The following is a 21,876-nucleotide window of genomic DNA, read 5'->3' as shown; positions in this document are numbered from 1 at the left end:
TCAGCAGCATTCGATTAGCATCCATTCTACTAGAAGTGAAGCACTGGAGATGAGGCAGTTAGAGATAAGTTATGTTGTTTGAAAAAAATTAAGACAAGAACAGAGAAGCAGAAGAGAATGTGCTTAGGTGTATCTAGGCTAAAAGACCTGGATTGGATTAATGGTCACGTTCTACCAAAGAAGCAGGCAACAGGAGTTTGACGAAAGCACTGAGCATTCTCTAAACCCCTATTCCACTCACAAAGTTCCCTTTGGAGAATGAACAGTTGTCAAACCAGACTATAGTGTAGTTATGCCTAGAGAAAAAAGAGACTGAGTGTCTTAGCCAAAAATACAAATGTCACCTGCCATAATGGTAAAAAAATATAAATTAAAAAAATCCACAATCTACTATTTCTTGATGGTAACCCAACATTTGCTTCTTGAAATGGACTGCCTCAGTCTGCCTCATGAAAAGGTGCCTATGCTACAAAGACCACCATCCTGTCTATGTCCAGACAGGGCACATTAGGCTTTAGGAGCATGACAGTTCCACCATGATTTAAATGTCCATATGCAGAATAAAGGAATTGAACCCTCTCCACTCTCTGCACCCAGGAATAGTAGTTGGTTGTGGGGCAATACAACAACAGCAACATTCGATTTATATACCAATATACCGATTTATATACCAATTTCTTCCTGGAGCACAAATGTCACTTTGGGTTTATTTTCCTAGATCTGGCTGTTGTTTGGGGGGGGGGGACTGGTCCACTTTAACAAGGCCATTCATGCACCTTGTTTCCTCCTTTTCTCTATCCATGACAGTCTGCAACCATTAACTGTTCTTATATCATGTGGGCTAGGCCGATGAGCATATATTGATAGCCGCAAGATCTTGCCTCAATGTAAAAGGCTAAACTAGACAGGAAAGCCTTTTATGCCTTTAGAGTTGTACACATTGAAAACAATGGGGTAATTAGTAGGAGGGGGAGAATTCTATTTCCATTTTCCTAACAGATGTTTTAATTTACAGGCATACGAAATAAGTCAAGAAACTCCAGCCTCGCTCGAGAGGAAGGGAAAAGATCCCATCTCTTTGGTGTGTTGAGATGTCCCATTTTGTCTCCCTCACCTGCACAGCCGAAGGGTCTGAAGGATCCACAACCACTGCACAGTTTGAGCCAGTGTCGATAATAAGGTAGCTGTAGTTATTGGACAAGACGGGGACTGGCAGGATCTTCACTCCTGGATTGACAGAGCAAGGAAGAAAGAAGGAAAGTCAGCACAACAAACCCCGAAGAGAGCACTGCAAGTGATGGAATCCATGTCTCAGCTCTGCAACGCAACTGAGCAACTGGAGAGCAGACAGCGGTTATTGACTGAGCCTCAGTAACTTTATTTCTTTGTCCGAGGAAGGCGTTATCTCTCCATACCTGCCACAATCTGCATTCACTGCTCTGAGCTTGTTGCACTGCATTTGCTCTCCCTATTTTTTATTTTATTTTTACTTCATTTATTTTTTATTCTTATTTCCACTATTGTTGACCTTCTGGAGCTGATCTTGTATCATAATAAACTTGACTGATTGGGTCAGAGTTTTGCAAGAACCACTCTACAGATGTAGGAATGACCAGAGGAGTGGGAGCAGGAAAACATCTTTTCTAACTACTGTACAGCTGGGCCTACTAGCCACACTTTGGATCGTTTTTTAGCACTTCTCTCGCCTAGAATCGCCATCTCTAGGTTGGGAAATTCCTGGGGGATTGCAGAGCGGATCACAGGAAGGACGGGGTTTGGGGTGGGAAAGGGACCTCACTGGGGTGTAATGCCTTAGAGTTCACCCTCCAAAGCAGCCGTTTTCTCCAGGGGAGCTGATTGCTGTTATCTGGAGATCAATTGTAGTAATGGGAGATCATGTCCAGGCCCCACCTGGAGGTTGGCAACCCTACTCTCACCCCACCTGTTTCCAGCTTTTTATTGATTTCTTTTACAGTATTTCAATTCTACCTTCCTCAAGAAGACTGAAGGTGGAATAGATATGATGCAATTTATGTAATCAAAAGATGCTTCAGGTTGTGGATAAAGTGACTACATATTCCCAGTGGGCACTTACAGCCTGTTCTAGGTTGGAGAATTCCTAGAGAACTTGGGGGTGGAGCCGAGACGGCAGGGTTTGGGGAGGGAGGGATCTCAAGCCGGGTACAATGCCACAGAGTCCACCTCCAAAGCAGCCATTTTCTCCAGGGAAACTGATCTCCGTGGCCTGGAGCTCAGTTGTAATTCTGTGAGATCTCCAGCCACCACCTGGAGATTGCCAATGGTAGCCTGTTCTCAAACACTTAGGAGCATGACTGTTGTGTAGAATTAAGCCCCAGAACCTATTCTGAAAAATTAAACAGCATCTATCACTTGTGACCATAGTCTGAGAAAGATGTATAACAGGTTTTAAAATAACTTCAAAGCTTACAGCAGAACTCTAATACCACTTCAATGGGTTGAATAACTGTAAGAGGTAGGGTATTAGAGAGAACAGTCATTTCAGTAAAGCCCTGTGGTTTAGTGGTTTAAAGTGTTGATTTAGAACAGACAAAGAGACTCCCAGTTTCCACATGTGTCTTTTGAAAGGAATGCTTCCCCCACAGGTGAGATGATAATACTCCACATCATATCTGTTTCCTCTGAAGGCATGGTATAGAAACCTCTGAGCACTGATTACAATTTTCCCCAAGAATAATTGTTTCATACTATGTTCTGGTCAGTGTGAGATTTACTCTGGGCATGCAGCCATTTATTCATCAACTATCTTTCTCAAGGATGGAACAGGGAGCCATACCAAACAGCAAAAAACAAACATGATTGCAGAAATTCTCAGACCTGCTGTTCTTTAACTGTACCATTATCAGCCAGCATCTGAGACAAATGAATCGGGAAACAAAATTCAAAGCAGCAAGTGTCTGATGTTTTGTATCAAGGGCAGTAGAAGTTGATAAGCAACCTGTCGCAAGTTCTTTGTTAATACATTTTGTCACAAACAGGAGCAAAGAAGAGGAGACATAAAAAGCTGTAAACCACACATGCTGCAGCTTGTTGTAAGTTCAGCTTATGTCAAGGATCAGACTTCAAAAGGCTGCAACTTGTCCTGTCCCTTCCAAAAGTTCATCCACAGGGGTGTAGAACTCTGTACATGTTTAAAAGGGAAAACCTAAACATGGTAACTCTGATAATTCAGATGTTGTGTGTAATTCATTCACGTTGCCATGTATGGATCTAGATTCTGCATTACACACAGCCTAAGAGGTGTTGCCTCTGACCATTCTTTAAGTTTAAGCAAAGGGCATTTCAGCCAATTAGACAATGCAGTGTATACATGCCCAAGAAATTCAATGAAGAGTCTTGGCACTTACCACTGAACACCACAGGCTGAGTGATAGAATGGCCTTGAGGATAACGCTCCCGTGCTTTCTTCATTTGACGCTTGTAGAACAGGTAACCCAGCCGGGTGTGGGCATAGAGATTATACCTGCAGGACAGGGAAGGACAAATAGTACGGTAATGAAGTTGAGCCTATTCCCATACAAAAGCTTGTTTTCATTAAGATAATGCTTAACCAAGCAGACAGCCATCAACTCCAGTTGCCAAGGTTTCACCAAAACAGATTTATAGACGGTTGTAGCAAGGATCAAATTCTTGGAATTGATCACAGGACAAACTCACCTAATTCTTATCTATCCAAACACATGGGCAAGGCTGCTTCAGGCTTTTACTTGCCTTTCTCTCATGGTTTTTAAAGGTACTTTTCACAGGTCGCACAAACAGCAAGATAACATGGTTAATCTGTTAATTTAAGATGGGTTTTTTCCCAGAAGGGATTTTGAAGAGTGCATAGAGAAATGTCACCCAACAAGACTGGGTGTGGGATTTTGAACTGCAGAGTGAGATCTGCTTCCCCCTGCCTCCGGGTCTCACCACAAGACAGGGTGGATAAAAATCAATGATTTTTTTTAAAAAAAATAAAAAAAATCAGATTTTTTTTATTTAAATCGGATTTTTTTTATTTAAATTGGAATTTTTTTATTTAAATCGGATTTTTTTTAAATAAAATGCTTTTTGAGGAAAATATATTACCATCCAAAGGTTATTCCATCATGAAATAAAGATTAGTTTTTAATTATGTAGAATAAGGCTATATATGTTTAATTTTTTTGGTAAATAAATTCCATTAACCCATTCACAATGTCATGCTCTTCCAGAGGTTTTTGTAAGATTATTGGGCAGTTTCTCTGCCTACAAGATATTATCACAGATGCTTGGTTTTGCAGTTCTCAAAACTGAATTTGTGTCAGCTCAGCAGAGATCACATGCCTCTTCTTCACAGCAAAAATGTTATAACATGAACAGAGTTGAGAAAAAGACCTTAATCCTATTGTTCTACAAACCTATGAAGACAGAATCAACCCCTCCAGCGCTAAGTTTCAAGAAGTTCAGTGAATAGAAACAATATTTTTCTGATTGTTTGGAGTGGAATAGATCTGCACAAGAAGAAACTAAGTGTGAGGAGGGAGGGGCAAGCAGTACAAAATGAAAGTGAAACTTTTTGAGCACAATACTGCACAAGTCTTTGGATCTTTTGTGTGTATGACCTGAGGTTTATCACATTCTTTCCTTGGAGGAAAAAACCTATAATGGCAGCAGGCCGTAAAAGAGACCCAGTTTGGGAATACTTTAATGAAGTTCCTTTACCTATCGGTAAGGCAGGCATCAACTTGCATATTAAAGTCATACCAGCAAGAATTAGTCTTTATGTAGAAAACTATGATTTAAATCAAGCCTTAATGACTAGTGATTTAAATCGTGATTTAAATCAGTTTGATTTAAATCAAATCCACCCTGCCACAAGAGACAAAATACACTCGAATTACATGGGTAATTCGAGTGTATTTTGTAATTGGAGTGTATTTGAGTGTAATTCAAGTGTATTTTGTCTTGTATGGTTTGACCCTCTGTTATTCTACAACAACATACTTGGCTTGAATGCAGTATGACCTTTCATTTTAATCCCATGCTTTTAAGCTTTTTAAACCATTTTTTCCCTAGGCACCTGGCATGGTTATCCAGTTAAACACTTATTTAGCACTTAAAATCCAGTCCATTTTGATTTTCAATTTAAATTTGGGAAGGGAAGTTGGCACTCTGAATAGAGCTGGTTAGTGAGGGAAGTGGCTAGGTGACTGGGACAGTTGGCTTGGGCAAAAGATAGAAAAAATAGCTGTTCCAAAGCTTGATTCATTTTGGAAATCTATACAGTTAGCAAAAGTGAGTGCATATCTACAGCAGGCTCACCTCTCAATATGTGTTCATTTGTATGCATTCTTAGGGTTCTGTCTTGCAGTACTGAGCAATCAGTTGAGAGAATTACACTACAAAGTCCATTCCCATGGCAGAGGCAAAAGTTAACCTCTGAGCCAAGATAAAGAGGCTGGAGTGCTTAGCACAAAATGGCAATCTAAATACAGTGAGTATTTCAGAAACATAATGGAATGGAGAAAATCACTGGGATATGGTCATCCCTGGGTATACGTTTTGTAGACAGGAATGCTAGGGATGTGTTGGGGGGAGGTGCTGCACTGTATAGCAAAGACAACATGGAGTCAAGTAAGTCAGAAAACATTAGCAGTGTGAACTCCCCAACAGAAGCAACTCGGATGGACAGACAGAGCCCTAAGAGTTACTTAAAAGTGGAAGGTGGTATTATCACCAACCTGATCAAACCCTTGAGGCTCATTTTCAGATGGAGAAGGAAATAAGGGAGGTGACTAAAGCAGATAATGTTATGATAATCTGCGACTTCAACTCCCCTTACACTGACTGAGTAAGCATGTGTTGTAGACACAAGATTTCTATACATCATCAATGATCGTGCACTGGAAGAGTGGGTCACAGAGCCAGCCAGAAGAACAGTGATCCTGGACTTGGTTCTGAGCAGGGCTTGAGACCTGGTGCAAGATGTAGATGTTGTTGCATCAACTGGGAGCAGTGATCACAATGTTATTAAGTTAATAATTCTTGTCAATGGAATGTTACCCCTAAAGTCCTAAACAGTAACCTTTGATTTAAAAAGATGAAATTTTACAAAAATGAGAATAGTTAAAAGGAAGCTGAAGGAGAAATACAAGAGAGTAAAATCCTTAGACGATGCTTGGAAGCTATTTAAAACCACACTAACTGAAGCCCAAATAGAATGCATTCCCCAATGATGGGCTATGACAGGTAATGCCAAGTCTAAAAGAATGCCTGTATGGTTAACGACTCAAGTAAAAAAGTCATAAAAGCTCCTTTTAAAAAGTGAAAAGTCTTTCCCAATGAAGTGAACTGGAAGAGTAGATTGCTAAAAACATCAAGACAAACAATAAGTATTTCTTTACATGTATCTTGAGCAGGAAACCAGCCAAAGAAGCAGTTGGGCATTTGGATGACAAAAGAATAAAAAGATTGCTACAGGAAGACAGGGAGACGGCAAAGAAACTAAAAGAATTCTTTGCAATCTGTGTTCACTGTGGAAAGTGTGGGGCATGCATCCAGGCCACAGCCACTATTTTCAGGAAGGGAGTCTGAAGAACTGAGTCAAATTGAGGTGATGAGAGATGAAGCTACTGAAGAAATTAAAAACCAGTAGGTATCCAGGACCTTATGGCATACACCCAAGGTTTCTCAGGGAACTAAAATGTGAGATTGTTGATCTACTGACCAGTATATGAAACAGTAAGCCTCTGAAACCCAATGCTAGGAGGCAACACCAGGGGAAAGTCTCAGCCTCTATGATTAATTGGTTGGCCACTGTGTGAGTCAGGATGCTGGACTAGATGGACCAGTGGTACGAGCAAGCAGGGATCTTCTTATGTTCTTATCCTATGTTTACTTGGAAGGACTTACTCCTTAGAAAGTATATTTAGAGCTGCAACTTCCAATCAGTCTCCCTATCTACAGAACTTCCAGCTTCTCCTGGTATTATTGAAATTGGCTCTTCATTCATTCATTCATTCATTCATTCATTCATTCATTCATTCATTCATTCATTCATTCAATTTATATTTTGCCCTCCCTGCAACAGCAGGCTCAGGGCGGATTTCATACAATATAATACATTAAAATATATATACTTTAAAATACAGATAAAATCACATACATATTTAAAACAGTATAGCAGTACTTCTCCAGAAAATTATTTCCCAAATCTGTTCCTTCCAGCCATGACATTCAGCCCTTTAGCAACTGATTTCCTGAAAACCTCACCATTTCCTTGTTTTTGTAACTAATGTTACATTGTGTAATGTAATGTAATGTTACATTGTGGCTCAAAAATGAAAATGAAAGAGTACTGCTTTTCAAAAACCACTGCAAATGGGTTGGAGGTAGTGTGATCAGGGCCAGTTCACAGATCACAAAGTCTTTCAATCAGATGTGCACTGAAAATTCCAAGCTCAGAAATTAATGCTCAGATGTGTGTGAGCTTGATTCAGATTGGGACCTGACCTCAAAAGGTCCAAGGGAGCCACTACTCGCCCCACCAAATACATTTCTGATTAGCCATTAGTATATGCAAGCTGCCCCAAAGGAGGCAAAAAACAGCTCCCAGGATCATTTCAGGTCATAAAAACAGTGCGAGAGGGTAAGTATACACCCTCATGGGAATTCACTTCATATGCACCCGGGAAGCAAAGAACTCCCAGAACATGGATGATCAAAGATCCTCATGGATTTTGAAACGTGTGAATCAACTTAGAGAGAGAAGATTTGGGGTTTGCAAAGCAGGTTAGCATAACAGCATAAAGGAGAGGTTGGGAAGGAGCAGAAATTCAATGAGAATGAAAAACTTGAAGAAACAGGTGATATGACATGTGATCATATTGCAACCAAACAGTCATTTGCTAGCTGAGGTGGAGCAATCAAGAAATGCTGGTGAATCAGTAGTGCTTTGCCACTTCAAACTAGAAAGGCAGGCAGAATAATTGCAACTCAGGTCTTTAAAAAGAAGGGAGGACAATATAGCAAATACTTAGTTGCAATGATCTGGCAACAACATAATCTAGATCAGCGTTCCGTAACATTGTGCCCAAGGATACCATGGCACTCACCGCCACTTCCCCTGGCTCTCACTGAGCTTTTCAGAATGTGGGCAGGGCCACTGTAAAGTAGGGCTTGTTGAAGGCTATCTTCATTCAAACATAAGGGTTTCCTACAGCTGCAATAGCAGTTGCAGCCACTGGAGGATCAGGACAACAGGTAAGCACTCAGGATTTCCTTATCCATTTCCCCTTCAGACCCAACTATTGTCATTTGCCATGAGCTTCTTTTGCAAAGCAGAAAGGGGGCTTTGCTCTAGCTAAATAATCTGGGGAACTGGGCTGTTCCGTGAGGGGAGATAACTGTTCTGGAGTAGAAGCCCACTCACATCTTCTCCAGGTGTTCTTCTTCCAGTGGTTAGGCCATGCTTCCAGCAAAAGTACAGACCTGGACAGACCAGTGGCTAGACTCTGAATAATAATAATTGCACTTATATACTGCTCTTCTTGACAGATTACTGCCCTACTCAGAATGGTGAACAAAGTCAGTGTTGTTATTACCCCCACAATACTGCTGGGGATCTGGGGCTGAAAGGAGTGGCTTACCCAAGGCCACCTACTGATTTGCAGCCCAACCGCTGAACCACGATGCTACAGCAGCTTAATGTGTTCCGCAAGGTGCTATGTGACTCTTTTGCAAAATAAGGAGGGAGGTACCTTTGCCTCTGCCTCCTGCATTAGCCATTTTGGGGTAATGCTCACTGAAACCTTTCAAAATTCCAAAGGAGCCTACAGATGCAAAAAGGTTGGAGACCCCTGATCTAGATTCTCTGTTCTTATGTAGGTGGCAAAACACAGCCTACCACCACTTTTTTGAGGAGCTTTCATATGATGCCGTGCTTTTTCCAAGCACGACGCATGGGGCTTCTGTGACTTTCTCCTTTAGGACAAAGCAAAGGAACCCCTCCTTTCCTTCAACTTAGAGAGGAAACAGTGACATGGCTGCGGGCAGAGCCTCCATGCAGCCAGTCTGGGAGGCGGGACACAAACTGTGCTCTTCTCCCCCTCCTTTTAACCTTTTAATGTTTTCTGACATGTTCTCAGTAGAGCTGTGTAGCTGAGTTGTGAGGGAGGTTGCCAGGCTTCTCCTGCTCTGGTTTGGAAATGTCTTAGTGAACAAAAGGTATCAGTTCCAGAGAAAATAGCCTGGAAGCAACCCAAAGTTTGGTTGAGGAAACAATGAATTCTGGATGCATCCCATGGAAGTACGAGCAGCACTTCAGCCCTCAGCCATGTTTTCAGCATCCGATTTTAGGTTTGAAGAAGGCAGGTCAGGAAAGAGGGCCTCTGAGCCTATGCAGAATATCTCTTCCTCTATAGTCAAAGATCCAGAGGAGTTAGCCGTGTTAGTCTGTAGTAGCAAAATCAAAAAGAGTCCAGTAGCACCTTTAAGACTAACCAATTTTATTGTAGCATAAGCTTTCGAGAATCAAGTTCTCTTCGTCAGATGCATGATACAAACTGGGCAAATACAGAAGAGGAGAAGGGAGAGGGGAGAGAAGAGGACATATCAGAAGGGGACAAGATGCAATTAGCGGGGAGGCAACCAAAACATTCCTTTGCTAGTAAATGTAAACATCTCCTTTTGGTGTGGAGTCAGTTTGCCGTGTTAGTTTGTAGCAGTATAAGCATCCAATTCCTATGTAGTATAAGCCTTCGATAACCACAGCTCTCCCTGCCAGATGCATCTGACAAAAAGAACTGTGGTCCCCAAAAGCCCATACCAGGTGCCACTGGGCTCCCCCAGACCACGCCGCTGTAAAGGAAATCTGTTACCTGTGATAATGTGATAACCATTCATAGGGCCAAGCTACACATGACGAATGACACTTGAACGGCAAGTGTATTTCTCCCTGTTCACTTGCCCTCCACTCAATCCACTTGCTGTTCAAGTGTCATTCGTCATGTGTAGCTTGGCCCATAGTCTCTATTCAGTCCCAGCTTGACAGAGTCAAATTTGCATATGAATTCCAATTCAGCAGCCTCCCGTTGGATTTTGTTTTTGAAAGGTTTCTGTTGAACCACAGCGACCTTTAAGTCTTTGATGGAATGTCCTGGTAGATTGAAGTGTTCTCCCACTGGTTTTTGGAAGTTGGCATTTCTAATGTCAGATTTGTGTCCATTTATTCTTTTGCGTAGAGGTTGGCTGGTTTGTCCAATGTACAGAGCAGAAGGACATTGTTGGCAAATGAGGGCATATATCAGATTGGAGGATGAGCAGCTGTAAGAGCCAGAGACAGTGTAGTTGATGCCATTGGGTCCTGTAATTGTATTTCCTGGGTAGATATAAGGGCAGAGCTGGCATCTGGGTCTGTTGCAGGGCCTGGTACCTGTGCTGGTGACTCTGCTGACCGATTCATGGTTGTGAGTGAGAAGTCGTTTAAGGTTGGGGGGCTGTCTGTAGGCAAGGAAAGGTCTTCCACCCAGGGCTTCTGAGAGAGAGGTATCATTTTCCAGGATGGGTTGTAGCTCACTGATGATACGTTGGATGGGTTTGAGCTGGGAGCTATAGGTGACAACCAGTGGTGTTCTGTTGTTAGTTCCTTTAGGTTTGTCCTGGAGCAGACTGTTTCTGGGTACTAGTCTGGCCCTGTTGATTTGTTTCTTCACTTCATTTGGTGGGTAGTGTAGTCTCAAAAATGCTTGTTGTAAATCTCTTAAGTGTGAGTCTCGGTCGAGAGCATTGGAGCAGATACAGTTGTAACGTAAGGCTTGGCTGTAGACAATAGACCGAGTGGTATGTTTAGGGTGGTAGCTGGAGGCATGTAGATATGAGTATCGGTCTGTTGGTTTCCGGTATAAGGTGGTATTTATTCGTCCATTATGTAGTTGTACAGTGGTGTCCAGGAAGTGTACCTGTTGTGTAGAGTGGTCCAGGCTTAGGTTGATAGTAGGGTGAAAGTTATTGAAGTCCTGATGAAATCTCTCAAGGGCTTCCTTCCCATGGGTCCAAATGATGAAGATGTCATCCAGGAATCTTAAGTATAGTAGTGGTTCCAGTGGATGGGAGCTGAGGAAGCGTTGCTCCAAGTCCGCCATGAATATGTTAGCATATTGTGGTGCCATGCGTGTGCCCATGGCTGTGCCATTAACCTGTAGATATAAGTTGTCACCAAATTCGAAGTAATTGTGAGTGAGTACAAAATGACAGAGTTCAGTGGCGAGGTGTGCTGTGGTTTTGTCCCGGATAATATTCCGTATGGCTTGCAGTCCATCTGCATGTGGGATATTGGTGTACACGGCCTCCACATCCATGGTTGCTAGGATGGTGTCATCTGGTAGGTTGTCAATGGACTGTATTTTCCTGAGGAAGTCAGTGGTGTCCCGTAAATAGTTGGGTGTGCTGGTGGCATAGGGCCTGAGGATAGAGTCCATGTATCCCGAGACTCCTACTGTGATAGTGCATTTTCCTGAAACAATCGGGCGTCCTGTGTTACCTGGTTTGTGGATTTTGGGTAGTAGGTAGAATCTCTGAGAAAAGTGAGAAGGCAGTGCTTTCAGGTAGCCTTGAGCCCCCGATTTTTTTTTTAAAAAAAAGAACAGAAAGTTTCTGTGGCAGAAGCTCTGGGATCATCAAAGGGTGCAGCTGTTTTCACAAGCCTGAGCAGGCAAGGCTGCCGTCAAGAAGAACAGAGATCTAGGTGTTTTCCACACGAGAACAGGCTTGTGTGCTTTGTCCACTGCTGCCAATATCACACAGCAGAAGGGGGCTTTCCCCATAGCAAGTTTCCCCACAGTTACCCTGCCCAGTCCACTGGTAATAGCCACCATCATCTTGTGCCACCAGGGCTTTTTCAAGAGATTTTAAGAACATCAGCAATTGAATACAATCTGTGTATCAGGTTGTCTGAATTCCCAGCTTTCATTCTTTAAATTTAATTTTATTTATTATTTATTATTTATTTTATTATTACTTTCTTTTTTAATGAAAGCTGGAAATTCAGAGAACATGATATAGAGATTATTTCAGGTGAGTAGCTGTGTTAGTCTGTAGTATTAGAACATAATTCAAGTCCAGTCACACCTTAAAGACCAACAAAATTTTCCATAGGTATAAGCTTTCATGAGTCAAAGTGCACTGCATCAAATACAGATGTACACTTTGTCAGATCCTGATATACAGATTGTTAGAATTTTATTATATTTAATTGTTAATTAAAAGTTTAAAAAGCCACGGGGGTGGCTGCCACCAGGGCAGGAGAAATGGTTGCTGTGGGGGCAAGCCCAGAAAAATCTGAACTTTCCTACCCACTCAGCAGCCATCCAGGCTTTGCTGTGATCTTTACTCACTCTGGGAATGTACCATAATGTCATTGGGAAAACCCACTTCCAAAAAGCAACAAACCTGGAGCAAATAATATGTGTAGTAAAGGTCCTATTTAACAACAAGTTAATGTATGGCAATCGGAGTAAATTATATCAATTAGGTACAATTCAGAAAATTGGAAGAGACCTTTGAGCCCCAATGTTAGTTTGAAAGGAGAATAATCCACAATCATACACTCCCACCATCAAGTTACACAAGAGACTGGAAAGCTGCTAGCAACTCAGTTACTCCAAACTATTTGCTACATATTTATCTTTCCCAAGATGTGTGTACTTTGAATTCCAGAAACTCTCTAGGAACTGGGTGGCCATCAAGAAGCATAGGGAGTTGGTCAGGGAGCAGTCCTGGCCTTTGACATCCTGAAGGCCCATTCAAAACCTGACTAACCATTTATTTTCAAGGTTCACCAAGCTGCCACAACAGCTAGAAACTTGCCCTTTAAAAAAGGACAAAAGGGTCTGAAAAGTCATTTGGATTCTGTCGTCAAAAACTATTTGGCACCACTTCGATCACTGTTCAGCTAATTTTGTTCCTTCGCTATATCTACATCCTTACCTTCAAAGCCCTCTACTGCCTTTCCCTCTGTCCATTATCTCCTGTTCTCTCTTTCCTGTATGTATGGAACCTTCCCAAACACCTGGGTAATGCCATCTTGCTCACTTCTTTCAATTATCTCCTCAAAGCACACTTTTTCTGTGAAGTCTTTGGCACAGCCTTAGTCCCCATCCCCAGATGGAATACACATATCTTCTTGTTCTGTGTATCCCCTCTCCAACCCTCAACTCTCCCTCTGCTGTCTTCCTTGGGATATTATCAGCCATTTTCTCCATTTCACTATTGATACTATTTGTTCACTCATTGATCCAGGCCAGTTTTTTTATCTGTATCACATTTTCATCCCATTCTTCCTCCAAGGGGCTCAGGGTAGTGTACTTGGTTCTCATCTGCATTTCACTTTTACAATAACCTGGTAAGGTAGACTGGGAATGCAAGATCTCCCAGTGAGGGGGCTAGAGAAAATGCCCTGTCTCTTTCATAAAGGCTTAATGGAATGTTATTTAGCAGGTGATGTTCTTTACCTCCATGCCATGAAAAACTTCACACACTATTAAAGAGACAGGACATTTTTCTCCAAGCCAGCTGGCCAACTGATCACCCAATAAACTTTTTGGTAAAGTGGAGATTTGAATTATGATCTTTCTAATCTTAATAAAAGGGTTGGATTACACGTTTTGTTTTCTTCAGTGATCATTTTAATAGACTTTTTTCCCTGTTCCAAAAACAGCCAACAGAACTGCTTATTCAAGGAGAACTTATGAGTATCTGTATATCTCTGGGGGCTGGTTTTCTTTCAGCGAGAAAACAGCAAGGGATTAAAGGATTAAAAAGCTCCTCTCCCACGCTGCCATCCTCCTTGAAAAAACTGCCCCATGGGAGGCATTTTGGACATTAAAAACTCTTTGAAAGATTGTGGAAGAAAAAATGTATGGCCTGACCCTGATGATCTAACCCCTACACACACTCTCTTTCAGAATATTGCATTAGGGTGCTTCCCTGTTTCTTCTCTCTCTCTCTCTCTCTCTCTCTGCAGTGAAATTGACAAAATGGAAAGGAATGTTTTGTCTTTTCATTATTGTTCTTTTTTTTAAAGTTAAAACGTTAATTTTTGTATCACAGATGATACACCCATGCAGTGCTGTAGGGAAAAGACTCTTCAACCACCCCTTCCCAAGAACAGCAAAGACAGTGGTTGTGATTGTGAAAAGAGGCAGACGGGTGAAGGGTGAAACTCCCCATAGCTATTCATTACTGCTGGAGGGAGGAGTGTCTTCAAAATGCATTATGTGGATCAGAATTTTTTTTCCCAACTAGCTTCCTCCCTTCCTGGGATTTGCTCCCCCGTCCCAAATTAAACAATTAGATTCTACTGCCCTGCCTTCCTTCAATTCCTCTATTCCACACTTTCTCCATGCCCTTGTGCATTCCACCTCTTGAACTGAACCTTGGATCTTTAAATGAATTGTTTTGTTAGTGTATGTGAATATTAGAAAATGTGCAATTGACACAAAGTAGGGGTTGTTATCTAACAGGTTGTGCAATGCGTGCGCTGCTGTTTTTATCAGACTGTTTTAATTAACCGTATTGTTGACTTTATTCTATTTTAAGCTACGATGTTTCTATCTAGGCTCTTCATTGTTATTATTTTACCATGTTTTTTCTTTATGCTCTTTGTTGTTATTCGCTCTGAGCATATATTTTTCAGTTCTATTCTCCAATATTCCCTTGTCTTAAATTTTAGACTGTAAAATTCCTCCAGGTATCTTCCTGTACTTTGTAAAAGCAGCATAAACACCAATAGTACAATATTATTGACAACAGCCACTGTTCAAGAGGACCTTTGCATCTTGATTCCATGCCCTTCTGACAAAGAGGATTTTACACTTCAATACAAAAGGAGGCAGGAGTGTGTATAGTGATCAGATTTAATAAAGAAATAGTAACAGATCAGAGGAGTTGTTTTCAGGCCAGTTCCAGCCAGCCAGAGGCCAAGAATCACTGCAGGAGGCTGATTTCAGATGATTAAAGCATCTTGACTACAGATGTTATGCAGCATGTAGGCTGGAAGTCATTTTAATGGAGTCACAAGGATTCTGCCCCCCCCTTTCATACTCATCATTCTATGATGGGAGGGATATATGAAGGGACCATGCCATAAGAGCCTTTAGCACTTCCCAGTAAAAATTAGAAAGGGGCAGGGCAGATAAGTGGAATGACAAGTCAGTTACAACTGGGCCAAACTATATGTTACATCTACCACATGATCGCCACGGAGACTTGCAGCCATTTAGCAGTTTTGAGTTCCCTGTGGGAACTCAGTTCAGTCTTTCCCTACCCACCCACCCACCCTCCGCCGTGCAGTTTTAATGACATGAAACAGTTCCTAGGGGTGTTATTTGCCCTATCAAGAAGCTGTACGTGCACAGAATGCTTGTGTGTACAGCCCTCCCATAGGGCAAATGATACAGAGGTTCACTGCCTCTGAATGTGAAGTTTCCCTTTAGTCACCATGTCTACTAGCCACCGATAGATCTATCCTCCATGACTCTAATTCCCTTGTAAAGCTTTCTATGCCTGTGACCATCACTATATCCTCTGGTCTTGTTTTCCACATCTTAATCTCTTGTCACATTCCTTTTGACTGTCCTGAAACTACTGTCCATCAACTTCTTTTTCTTTTTAAATCTTTTATTATTTCATTACAGAAAAACAGAAAAAAGCAAACAGAAAGAAAAAAATGCTGGCTACAAAAACACTATGACCAAATCTATACATAGGAATCTATAAAAGATTCCAAACATCTAAAAATAAGTCCATATGCAGTTGCCTTCTATGTGCAATACATTAAAATGTTGATACGTTTATAAGGTCTTCAAGCCAGTGATTTTCAGCAGGTGGGCTTTTGTCTTTCTGATGTTGAAGCATAAGCCTTTTAGCAACTGTAAGGGCACAAAGGGTCCATTTCCATTGACTATTGGTTAGATTTCAAGAGAAAGGCAAGTAGTTTAACAGTACATTAACATCTTCAAAAATAAATGAGTTTTCTAACACAAAATTAATATGAATAATAAATTCCTCCCCAAAGGGCTGAATGACTGAACATGCCCAAAGCATATGCATCTTGTGAATTACACCAATGGTTAGACACTGTGCTGAAACCTATAGTAAAAAGGTGCTGTGTTGTCCAATATACCCTAAGCATAATTTTTTGCTGAATAAGTCACAACTTAAGAGCCACAGAAGCAACAGGTATATGGCTTAAAGCCTTATCACATTGATCTGGCAAAACTGGACGCTCCAGATCATTATTCCATTCATCTCTAAGGCTCTGGGTATCTTATTTATTATTTATATATGAATATTGTAGGTTTTGTTTTCTGTATTAATTCAGTAAGTATCTCCAAAAGTGGGGAAAATTCTGAAGCACTCAAAGCTGCCAGACCATATTTGGACACCAACAATACCCAACTGTTCATCAGCTTCATTGGATACCCTTGTGTTCTAGTATTATGGGAGATGGAACAAAAGTTCTCTATCCACTCTCTTTACCCCGATACATAATTTTAATAACCTCTATTATGTATTCTCTAGTGGTCTCTTTTCTAAACTGAAAAGTCCCAGACTCTTCAGCCTTTCCTCATAGGAAAAGTGTTTCAAATCCCCAATCATCTTGGTTGCCCTTTTCTGTATTTTTCATGCTCTGCAATGTCCTTTTGAAGATATGGTGAACAGAACTGTATACAGTATTCCAAATGAGGCTGCACCACAGATCTTAACAGGGGCATTATAATATTGGCCATTTTATTTTCAATCCCTTTCCTAATAATTGCCAGTATAAAGTTTGCCTTTTTCACTGCTGCAGCATACTGAGTTGACATTTTCATTGAGTTATCCATTACAACCCTAAGGTCTCTTTCCTTCTCAATCTCAGCAAGTTCAGACCCTATTAACATATATATATGAAGTTCTAGTTCCAGATAATTTATGACCAAATTAAATAGCACCAGCCCCAATACCAATCCTTGTGGGACCCTACTGCTTACTTCCCTCCATTGTCAGAACTGTCCATTTATTTCCACTCTTTGCTTCCTGTCATTTAGCCAATTTTCAATCCATAGGAAGACCTGTACTCTTATGCTATGACTATTAAGCTTACCTGAGAGTCTTTGGTAAGGACCCTTCTCAAAAGCCTTTTGAAAGTCCAAATATATGTCTACTGGATCACCTTTCTCTACACGCTTGTTCAAAGAACTCCAAAAGAGTGACAAGGCAGGACTTGCCTTTGCAGAAGCCATGCTGACTTTCCTTCAGCAGGCTTCGTTCCTCTATTTGCCTAATAATTCTATCTTTGATTACAATTTCTATTAATTTGCCTGGGAGAGATGTTTGGCTAAAGGGCCTGTAATATTCTGGCTCCTCCCTGGACTGTTTTATAAAAAAATTAGTGTTCTGGTACAGTGGCTGATTTTAATAATAAGTTATATATATGTCTCTCGTATGGCTGCAAGTCTCCAAGGAGATCACGAGATAGATGTAATGTGTAGTTTGGAGCTTCCACTTACACAACTGAGGATACATCCATACAATCTTGTAATGTGCACCCTGACTGCATTTTTCCTTTGCATGATACTTATACCAACCCTAATCAGAGAACAGGATATAAATAACAGAGGAGAGGGGAGATACATTGCAGTGAAGCCATGTCATTTTAACTTAGCAAAAGTGAAATCGACATTCTATAGTGAATTATGCCCCATAATGAAATAGACAAAAACCTGCAGACAGAGATAGAGCACAACCTTCCAAATTTAATTTAGGAGAAAGAAAAATGAGGAAATGGCACATGAAGTTTTATTTTTACTTGCTTTGACTGAAAAGAGTCCACAAGTACAACTGTGCCAGAGTAGTACAGTGAGGGAGAATGTAGAAAGAGTGAGGAAACAGTTTCCCTTCATGCAGAAATGAAACGGCGTTTGTTCTTCATGCTGCATTGCCTCCAATTTCAGATTCCTGGGGATCCATTTATAAACAATGCTTATCCCCTTGGGTCTCTCATAAACTCATCAATTGCCAGAGAACAATCCAAAACTAGGACTGTGCCAGGCTGGAATAACAGTAGCAGAGATGAATGGGGGTTCGTCTAGCCACAGCTTCTTGCTGGCATGAGAGACCAGATTCTCTTCAGAATAACTAATGTTCCAGCTCCAACAGCTGGAATCCAAGTTTAACAACAAAATGGCCCCATTAACTCCCTGGGTGCTTCAAGGCATCCAATATAGAAGAAACAAGCAGCATGCACTGCAGGGTCAGGATTCCCCAACATGCTAGCTGAGTCTACCAGCAGCTGTTCAGAATAGTGCACATGGTCACCAACACCCACATACTGCACAGTAATCTGGCTGCTTATCTCAGAAATAGAGCCTCGAGCACCTACAGATCCTGACAACTCCTCCAGAGCTGTTTCCTGGAAGACGAACTAGCTTCTCTAAACTGTGTCCCTAACAACTTCCTCAAGCTAATCAGATTCTAAGAATACTGATTGCTTGTGTTCCTTCTGTTATTGTTTTGACTGAATCATATACTCACATGAATCCACTACAGACCAGGAACAAGATCTAGTCACCTTACTGAGCTTCAAACTATATTTACTAGTGTCATTATTAGGCTATTTAGATCCTGACAAATTCCGCAATGAAATCAATCATGAGAAACCAGATCTTCAAGAGTCCATTCATCCTAGAGCTCACCCAGCAACTAAGAAGACATCTCACTTTATCTAAAAGCTTCCTTGTGGCTTAGGTGGATGATACCTGATAAATCAAGGTAAAATTTAACAGTAAGAAAAGGACGAGTTAGAAAACTGCTGGATCTGCCTCTATTCATTCCAGAATTCCAAAAGTGACTGGCCAAATGCCCCTAGGAAGCCCTCAATCAGTGCATGAAGGCAACAGCCCTCCTCTGGTTGTCTCCAGCAACCAACATTCAAAGGTATACTGCCTCCTGATTTGAAGAATCCACTGATGGGTGGTACCAGGCCTATTTTCCACAATATCTGTGGAAACAGACTGGAAAATATGGGAATATGTTCACATATTTTCACATATATGTGAATATGTTCACATATTCTCAGTAATCTTTATAACAATTTTGTACTCTAGATCAGTGTATTATTGCCATTTTGAAGTTGGTGGGCTGAGGCCCAGTTTATGTAAGATGCTAATTCTATGACTGGATTATTAGCAATGAGGAACAGAAGGGACTGGTTTCCCCTCTCCACCCACCTCAAGCTGCTTTTTAGCTTGGGGTGGAGAGACAGGCCTACCTGCCTTTTTTTGTCTGTTGAGGAAGTTTTGAAGCAGGGAAAATTTGTGAGGGAAAGAGTTAATCCTCCTCGGCCCAGAGTCCATAGTCTAGATCCTCCTAGATCTAATGACACATCTGGAATCTCAGTCACAAAGAACTCCAGTATCACCTACAGAATAGCCATAGGAGTGGGGGGGAGAGGGAGGGGCCAATATGCCTAAAGCTACCTGGTACATTTCTAACAGCAATGGCATTTAAACCAGGGACTTCACAGTTCAGCCTCCCAGCCATTGTGGTCCAAGTGCTCTATAAATTCAGAATACCCCTGTTCCATATTTGCCTTCTATCAAGTTATCAGCCATCTTGATGTTATGAACAATCTCTGCAGGTTCCACCCCTCCATGCAAACTGAACTGCCACACGATTACTTCCAAGCCCTTGATTTCTCAGAACAGTAGAAACAGGGTTAAAACTTCTAAAGCTTTGTTCCCTTTTAATAGCTTCCATCATTTCATAGTGTCCCAATCTTAGGGTATTTCCATTTAGAGCCAGCAACTGGTATTTTACAGGAAGGACAATGTGCTGAGTTGGGGAGACTTACCAAGATAAAAGGAAAACCACTGCAATGCTGGCTTCTCCCTGTCCATATTATATTCATGCTGTCTTCTTCGGGTTAAGCTGTCCTTGTAAGAAAGCCCACCATTACATTCCCCTGGGTCATGCCTGCAGCAGAATGAGGTAGAGGGGTTCTGAGAGCTGTAACACTTCAGTTTGCCTCTAGCGGATGCTATTTTTGAATGCTTTCTCACATTAAAAAAAAACTTCTCACTGCAAGTAGAATACTAGAGTATTAGGGAGAAGTCTAGTCCTTGATGTGCTAGTTTTCTACTGGCAGTGGTATTTTATACACAATGGAACCTTAAAAAATGAGATTCCCTTGTTAAATTGCATGCCAGATATGAACAGGGAACAGAAACACCTGATAATTCATACAGTAACAGCGGCCAGAATTTTACTAGCGTCCTATTGGAAATGACCAACAATACCACAGCAAGAGGAGTTAATAGTGGAGATAATGGAAACTGCAGAAATGGACAAACTAACTTTTTTAATGAAAGGACAAGTGGAAGAAGACTTTTCCGTGCCATGGGACCCCTTCCACAAATGGATGAAGAATCCATTTAAATGTAATGTAACGATTAAATGTAATGTAATATTAAGGCAATACTGTATGATGTAACAGAACTCACAGTTAATGATGTATTAAGATGAAACATATGATGTGGAAAACTAGAATATTGATACAAGCAAGCATAAGGATAACTGTCTCATTTTCTATATGCTTATTCTTTCTCTTCTTTTTTCCTGTATGAAAACTAATATATATATTATTATATAAAAATTGGGATTCCCTTCACTACCTGAAGCCAGTTTGCATAGTCCATGCTGCCGCCTCATTCTGTATATGTGTACATCAAAGTATAGGGTTAAAAATGGAAAGGGGCAAATTTATTAGCCTTCCATTTGACTTCAATCAAAAGCAACCCCAAATGCAGCCAACAACCAATTAAAATAAGACTAAAATACAGTTAAAATACTCATTAAACTGATTAAATCAGCCAAAAGCATAATATATACACACAAGCAGCAACAGCATAAACACTCAAATGACTTCCAAAACAGACGTTGTAAAAGCTGGCAAAGAATAGGCCCCAAGTTTGTCCAGAGAGGGCCAATGCCCTGGTCAGTGTTTGGGCTTTCAACTCCTTTACGTCAGCCTTGACTCACAGCAGATGTTCTGTCAAGAGAGACATAGTCTGTTCCTGAGAATTCTCTCGTACAGGTCCCCCTGGCCCCTGGATTTCTTGGGGATAGGGTGTCTAGAGGCATTGTAGATAAACTCTCAGTGGCTTTAACCCTGAAGAACTCTCCAGCAAACTGCAAGCATATGGAAGGGACGTGTGCTTCTTTTTGTGGGCAGCATGGAATGTACTGCAGGAATTTTTTGTACCAACATTGTTCATTCTGTTTCTGAGAGATGCCCGTCTGTCCCCTCACAAATACCGTAATTCTGTCTCTTGTGCATATGGCTCCTAGAGAACATAGATCTGAGCTGTCACGTGGATGTAGCCACTAATAGATAGACAAGGAGCCACAAATACTGAGAATGAAAGAAGTCAGTTAACTGGCATTTTATCTCTTCCACTGACAAGAGATGTCATGTGCCCTCAGAACTCCATAAAAATGACCAGAGATGTGGTTTGTTTCTGCCAAGATAAAAGCATGTGTATTGTAAACGCAGTGGGGGAGCAAATGCTATTTAGCAATCACAGTTGGTGCTCTAGCCACACCAAAAAATCCTCAAAGTCAAGATACAGGAATTGGAAAATGTTTGGTACTAAATCTAAACATAGTAAGCATATCAGAAACTTGGGGAACTGTGTAAATTGATGGGTATCCCTCCATATAAAATCTAAAAGGAGGGAGAAGATATATTGGTGCAGCATTGCTCTGTATGTCAAAGAAGGAATATTTTTATTAATTGGTTTAAATGATTTCAATGCCAGCACTCAGCCAAAGGCTCTC

The 21,876-nt window shown here is 41.1% G+C and overlaps 1 protein-coding gene across 2 annotated transcripts in view; it reads right to left on the bottom strand.

Annotated features, from left to right (window-relative positions):
• LOC129325264 (probable hydrolase PNKD) overlaps window positions 1–21,876 on the bottom strand; it is a 48,699-nt gene that overhangs the window by 16,753 nt on the left and 10,070 nt on the right. For both annotated transcript variants that reach the window (XR_008596586.1, XM_054972899.1), the window contains exons 2-3: window positions 3,387–3,502; window positions 1,115–1,227 (exon numbers count right to left, since the gene is read on the bottom strand). Coding sequence is in view for 1 of the 2 variants with exons in the window: in XM_054972899.1 (XP_054828874.1) it covers window positions 1,115–1,227; window positions 3,387–3,502 (229 nt within the window). In the remaining variant the exon portion in view is untranslated. The remainder of the gene's footprint in view (window positions 1–1,114; window positions 1,228–3,386; window positions 3,503–21,876) is intronic.

Source organism: Eublepharis macularius, chromosome 2 (assembly GCF_028583425.1).
Source record: "Eublepharis macularius isolate TG4126 chromosome 2, MPM_Emac_v1.0, whole genome shotgun sequence".
Lineage (NCBI taxonomy): Eukaryota > Metazoa > Chordata > Lepidosauria > Squamata > Eublepharidae > Eublepharis > Eublepharis macularius.
This window is presented reverse-complemented; position numbering and strand designations above follow the sequence as displayed.